The sequence below is a fragment of the Artemia franciscana genome, chromosome 14 (assembly GCF_032884065.1).
Source record: "Artemia franciscana chromosome 14, ASM3288406v1, whole genome shotgun sequence".
Lineage (NCBI taxonomy): Eukaryota > Metazoa > Arthropoda > Branchiopoda > Anostraca > Artemiidae > Artemia > Artemia franciscana.
Window position 1 is genome coordinate 17,864,987 of NC_088876.1, and position 7,074 is coordinate 17,872,060.

Genomic DNA, 7,074 nt, shown 5'->3' on the forward strand with positions numbered 1-7,074 from the left:
GGCAATGTAGGTACACAGTATCTTTTCATCTACATCGGTCCTTTAAACGGAATGAATTTTAGTCCCACAGGGGCTGAAAGTACAAAAGAAAGTTAAACAGACTAGAGGCCAAAATCTTCAGGCGATTTCCTCTGTGTACTCACCTAAGCCACACTTCAAGGTATACTTGCCCTCCAACACCCTCTGATAGTTTCAAATTAATCCTCAAAGTTTTTCCCAGCATATTGCTAATACGCCGTTTTGATTGTACAGCAACACATAATTTCTTTTAATTAACTCGTCACTTAAGAGTGGAAAGTGATTCGACCTTTCTATGTCCCTTTTTGCTACCGACCACCGTAGCACCCATGACACCTGCCTAAATTTTGAGATAACCATCATTTCCAGAGCTATCAAAACTCCCAGTAAATATGCTTATGGGAATGGTATGACTACCGAAAACCCTTAGGCAAGGGCCGTAAGTAATGCAAATCGCTAATTGCCTTAATCAGCGATTATAAGCCCACAAAACAAGCCCACAAATAAGTGGGCTTGTTTGATCTTGGGTGTGTAATTGGCTCATAATTTTCTGTGATTATACTCGGGGTCAAGATAATCACACAATTTGTTGAAGATGGGTGTGTGTGAAGGGGCCCTGAAATGGGATCCCTTGCACGAATTTTTGTCACTGATCATTTGGAAACTTCCAGCCGAAAGTCCTTAGGCTAAGAGGGACCTAATATAAAAAAAGTGCGAGGGCATAAACCTCCTAGAACTGGGACCCGAAAAAGGCATACAAACTTTTTTTTAAGTGAACCCCCCCACCCCCCAAAAAAAATTAAAATCTAGCTTAGCAAAGGGCCGGAAAAGGCTCAACTAACCTTTTTGTATCCTGGGCCAGTTTGCATGGAAGGAGTGACTGTATAAACTTAAGAAAGGGAGCTTGTTCAGTCGAAAATTGAAGGTTCTAGTGCTACTAATGAGGGTTGAAAGTAATAGGACTATAACCTGCCTCTGTCATGTCCTTTTTCTGCAACCTCCCCTCCCCCCATAAAGCCTCCTCATATTGCTTTTTGGAGATTGTCAGATTTTTCAGAAGTGTCAGAAGGTCTAATAAGTGCCTATACCTCTAGAGTCAACGTCACTCCAACAGCCCCAGGGGCAATAGCTCGGAATTTTCCATATCACCTGTTCTTCACAAAAAGTTTTTTTTTTGCAGAAAAAGTGGCCATCTTTGGTCTTGGTTGACCTATCACCTAGGAACTTCTAGGAATCGTTTCCTTGGCCAATATTCAAAGAGCTTCCCAAAGGTGAAAACGACACCCGTGTCTGAGTAAATGAAAACACTCTATTTCCACCCAAGTTTTCAAATTATCTACAGTATCTGGAAGATTTGGCACTCTGGTCCCATGGGATCAGAGTCAATTTCAAGTAATTTGACGATATGAAGACATTATGTACCTATCTCAACAAAATAGGGTATACACAAGATAGGGTATACACAATATAGTTGAAACCTTCCCGGGTGTTAGAGGGCCAATCGTACCTCAAATTTTGAGTGGTGGGAGGGGGTACAGATAAATCTATAGACACTATGTGTATCCGTACTATCTAGGTACCTTATCCCCAGTACCACAGGCGTGGCTTGAGGCATCAAGTTGAATTTTTTTTTTTGCGGATGTTGGTAGGGCCAAGATGGCCTCACATTTTAATTCGGAAGATAAGGGAAAGGACGGGGCTAAAAGCATTTTTCTGTAATCTAACTGCACAGTTTTGAATTATATACCCCTATGGGTCATATAGTGTATTCAGTCAACTAAGCCCTCTTTGAATTTCTGACAACCACCCCTTCCGCATGAAGTTGTCGGGGAAAAAAAGAGGAAGGAATTATACATGGAAGACACATGGCTCTCTCCCTGGGTAACGCTAGCATTGGGTAAATGATTTGTTAATAGAACGTGTACAGTGTGTTCTATCGATACAAAATATTGATCCTTCAAACCAGTATAACGAGAAATGCCATTCCCCCCTCTTCCCTTTATAGATGTGCTAGATCTTCAAATAATCATCTATTATCATACTTTCTCAAGGAAAGAGTAATGCATTTCGATTCGAAATTCCAAAACAATAAAGGATGAAGGTTAATTTTCAATCGAATTCAATATAGACCTGCTTTCTCCGGCGTTTTTATGTCTGAACCAGTTTAAATCACGTGAATATACCTTGCACGCAATTTGAAAGAAGTTACAAGAAATTTTGTTAAATTGATTTTTTGTTTAAGTAAATACGCTACTCTTCAGTAAATTATAACCATGGTTGCGAATCTCGGGTATAGATAATATATGTTTACTATATTTTAAGTTTATTAAATTAAATTTATGTTTTATAGGAATGTGTCTTTTGTAAAAACAATGGCGAGGAAGAAACCATGTACAAATCTCATATTCTTAAAGACAAATTCAACAAAGTACAATGTCCTGTATTAAGAAAGTATGTTTGTCCCCATTGTGGTGAGTCAGGGGACAAAGCGCACACGAAGAAATATTGTGACAAGAAGAAGAAGATTGGAGTAGAGGATTTCCAATCAAATCACGAAGTCCTTATAAAGGGGATAGAAAAACTTAGCGTTTAATTGAAGGAGCGAATTTAAATCAAAGCATCTCTTGAGTCTTGCTTTCCTTAAATCAGCATAAAAATACGGTTCTTTTGATATAAATATTGATATCAAAATTCTGTTTTTTAAAGACTCGGTTACTATTGAGCCGTGTCGTTCATTACTACTGTTCGTTACCGCGAACTGTTTGAAAAAACTAGCGAATGTCTTGAGATTATCGAACTGGAGAAAGCATTTTAAAAAAAGCAAACCCTGAAAACTATTTGTAAATTTATTACGTAAAATTCCTACCACCTCCTCTCAAAATCCAAAGAGAAAAGGACAATATTTTAACTTCAAATTCCAAGTGCTCATTAAAGCTTTTTAAAGCAAAATGTACCGGGATGAATGAAGTCCTGCCTAGAAACAATAGGAACTTGTTTCTTGAGATAAAAATTGAGATAAAAATAGCCCTTGAGATAAAAATAGCTAAAAAACTGACACAACTTCGCGCTTTTGTTTGTGCGGCTGTAGGCTGTGATGAGTTTTTGTCCTTTACAGGAGTAATATATAATGAAAAGAAAGAAATATGTATTAGGTGTTAGACCGAATGTTGTAAAGCAACTTGATTCCTGTCAACCTTTGCAAGATTTGAAGAATGATTTCTGATAAAACAGAATTAAAAAATAAAAACAAACTAAAAACAAAACAGAAATAGCGAGGACACCAAAGTATAATATCATCCCCTACAGGAGGTAGTATGGGCTCTTGAAATCATCTTTCATTATAAGGCAACAAAATTAAATGATCAACCTATATAAACTGGAAGCAGGCCGGGTAATAAAAGGTTAGGAAATATATGATATATTTCGTAAATGGCCTATTGATTATCAGCTTTTGAGCTGCTTTCTAATAAAGAGCAAAGGGAATGAAATATGTTAATGTTACCAATTATAGAAATCTAATAGAAAAATGTTTTTTGTTTACGTCTCTTTAACTATGCTATTAATGCTTATCACAGTCTTTGAAACTATCTTTCGTTTAGTAGAAGAAAAATATAGTCTCAAGAGATAATAACATGCTTTATTAAGTTTCGTTTTGCACAATTTGCTCCCAAATTGAATGTGCATGATATCATGTTGTAAAATTAAGAAGTATTTGTATTTATTTACTGGTAGCTATACCAGCTAGATCTCATTTAGTGTTTATATTATTTTCATCTTTCGATGAATCTAAAACATCATGTTTTTTGATCTTATTAGTATGATCAGTTTGAATTGTGTCTTTGATTTCTGAGTCTTTGATTTAATGCATGTAATGAAAGTGTTCGACATATCATGGTGACCCTTACTGTATTTTATGGGATGAGTGTTTTTATCCGAAGGATTTATTTTCTATTCTACCCATTAATTGTACAGCATGAAATACAAAGGTTTCCATGCAAGAAGTAGTATAGTAGATAGTAAAGCCACGTAAACTGTACTCGTACAGAAATTAAGTATCAACCAATGAGACAAATTATATATATTTTTTAAAGCAATGTAAAAGATTTTTTCTGTGTCACTCTTTCGAGTAGAGAGGAAAAGAAGAAAAAAAGGAGAAGTAGATTCAAATAGAAGAATTTGTTTTTTTTTTTCACGTGCAAATCAATGATGCCACAGATCCAAAGACGGTATATTTGTTCTTCAGGATTGAGGAAGAGCCAAGAGTTTACATAGCTGTGGAGGCCGAAAATGCAAACCGCTACATTTGTATTAGATTAAAATTCACTCTCCCTCTTTTACGTCTATTTATGAATTGTGATGTTAACCATAGAGAATGGAGGTATTCCACCCACCCCCTGGTCCCCTCCCAAACGGTATCAAAGTGTAAAACTTCCCCCGCCATTTTCAAGTAATGGCCGTTCAGAATCAAAGGAAATACTGTTATAGAAATTAAAACTGGTGGTGGAACACATAGTAGACAGATGCTAAATTGAACAAAAGAAGAAAATCACACTTACACCATGAGAAATAAGATTATTTTAATTAAAAGCACAAAAGTAGTGACAGAACAAGGTAATTGCAGCCTGCTGTAGCAGCCCCTCAAAGTAGCTAGATGGCATTAGTGGCTAATCTGGGAACTCGAGTTTTCAGTTCTATGAGTCTCTTCTTGTCTTCTCCAAGAAATAGGCTAAGGAAGAACTCCACCTGGTCCCCAAAAATGAGTTATTATCAAACAGTTGGTCACTTTGTAATTAAGATAACTCAGGTGTCTTGGATAGTTTTAAGATATGTTCTTTACTCAGTAATAATTTTCTTCTTGGTAGAGGGACTCTTGGGACATAAATTAGTTTTTCAATGAGAAATTAATTGAGATGTCTTCAGTGAGTGTAATTTTTGAGTTAATTATGTAAGCATTAGCATCTAATGCTCATACTACACTATCCACATTACTAGATGCAGAAAAACTTACGATCGTTTCTTTGCTTGAGCAGCAGAAATTATTGTTATCAAATAGATAAATTTTGTTACTGGACCGAGTGTCATAGGTTTATCTTATTTCTAGCTACAAAATTCCTTTTAATACCAAGTTGCTTGAGGAGAATATAGCTCTGCATGGTCCTCTTTCAACCCAATATGTTCAAAGCTTCAGTCTTTACTCCCCCTTCAAGCTCTATTTTCAAATAATCCTTTCTTACGACCCATTTCCACCCCTTTCGGGGGCATGCGTCACAGATATTCTTTGACCTGGTCTACCTCAAAAGCAATTAAGCAAATAAAACAAATTATTTGGATTCTAATTTGTCTGCAAGAACTGTCCACAAAGAACAAAGAATACAATTCTCAACTTATTATTAGAAAGTAATGTATTAGATTTAAAAATAACCAATCTTCATTATAAACGGATAGATCGCAGAACAGAAAATAATTCCATGCTAATTCCATTTCTGGAATTATGGAAATCATTCCAGCTGTAAAAATCTGTGAAACGTGTGCTATCTATTCTCAAAATAATTTTTCTATTAAGAAAATGAAGATGCAATATCTCAAAAACGTTCCAGAATACCCATGATGATGATGATTTTATTAAGCGATTAAACTGCCCATATCAGCTGCATTAGAAACTATTCTTTCTATATTTTCACATTTAGTAGTTTAAAAAAATTTGCCAAAATTCATCGTCTAGAGAAATTAGATGATTCAGCTTTATAGAAACATCATCCATCTTATTGAATACAAATAAATTCAAAACAAATTATGCGAAACCAAAGTGGATGCCATAGCAGTTTAACTCAAGCTATACTAGAATCATGTCTATGAACATTGGCTTCAATTGGAGACGGAGAACGGAAGGGTGGGAGCCTTTCTAATTTTTTTTACCCCTCTTCTTACTAGATTTTGAAAAATTCCTTTTTTGGGGTAAGTTTGTTGAGAAATGTCTTTTTTTCTGGTATTCTAAGAAAAAAAAAGGAAAAAAAAAACATATTTGTGCCTATTTTTGCCCCTCTTCTCAAATGTTTGTGAATTCACGCCACTGCCCATGAACCAGCCCTGACTGAAAAAAGTGCCAAGCAGAGAAACCATGGTTGAAAAGTTCTTGAAAAGCTCTAGCTAAGTTCATTTTTTTTCCCGGTATCCTAGTGTTTACCTCAATATGTGCTCATAGGTATGACCGAAGTTTGGTTCGGCCACCAAATGATAACGTGACAACCATGACGACATTAGCCATGCAATTGTGGATTCTAGCAAGGAAACTATAACACCTGCTATAACAATAAACTAAAGACAATTTAGTTTCTTTTAAAAAGTAAAAAAAAAAATGCTGTTTTGTGAACTATTTCTGTTTAAATTTTTAAGATGGTTGAAATTTATCTTCTGATATTTCCTGTGTATTTTACCACATTCTTTATTAATTTTCTACTTCCAAATAATTCTTCTAAGATTGTTTATGTGACTACTCTAAAGGCAATTGGAAATCGCCTAATAAAGATAACCGTCAATGTAGTTTATACATGTTGACCATCAGAATAACGCCTCATTTACAAAAATCAGTGTGTCATAGGTATGTTTTTTGTTTATGGAGTTATATATAACCCATATTTCGAAGTTAAGACAACGTATTTTTGCCATTTATCTTTTGGATAGCTGAATTGGGTTTTGTGTTTATATAGTGTAATTTAACAGGCAATAAATTTTGATTAATTGTCTTGTGTGTTTTCCGAAAATTTGTATAATTTTTTGGTTCTTATTTTATGTTTAGGTGATGGTAATTAAATAAATTTCCTTTTGGTTGCTAAACTTTTCTGATTTCTTTGAAATACGGTAGGGTATTAGAAATTGAAGGTTCTAGTTTCCTTTTAAGAGACAAAAAGGACCGGAGAGCAGCTAGCCCCCTCTGCCCTCTTTCTCCCAAAATGTATGCTATTGGTTTTTTGAGATAGCTGTTTTGTTCAAAATGGACCAAAGATAATATAACAAAAATTCTAGGGTTAACATAGCCCCCCAGACCACAGGGACAAG

The 7,074-nt window shown here is 35.2% G+C and overlaps 1 protein-coding gene across 1 annotated transcript in view; it reads left to right on the forward strand.

Annotated features, from left to right (window-relative positions):
• The window catches only part of LOC136035415 (uncharacterized), a 56,934-nt gene extending 50,082 nt beyond the window's left edge, over positions 1 to 6,852 (forward strand). Inside the window, exon 4 of the mRNA XM_065717208.1 lies at positions 2,369 to 6,852. Within this exon, the coding sequence (XP_065573280.1) occupies positions 2,369 to 2,611 (243 nt within the window). The 3' untranslated portion in view covers positions 2,612 to 6,852. The remainder of the gene's footprint in view (positions 1 to 2,368) is intronic.
• The last annotated feature ends 222 nt before the right edge of the window (positions 6,853 to 7,074 follow it).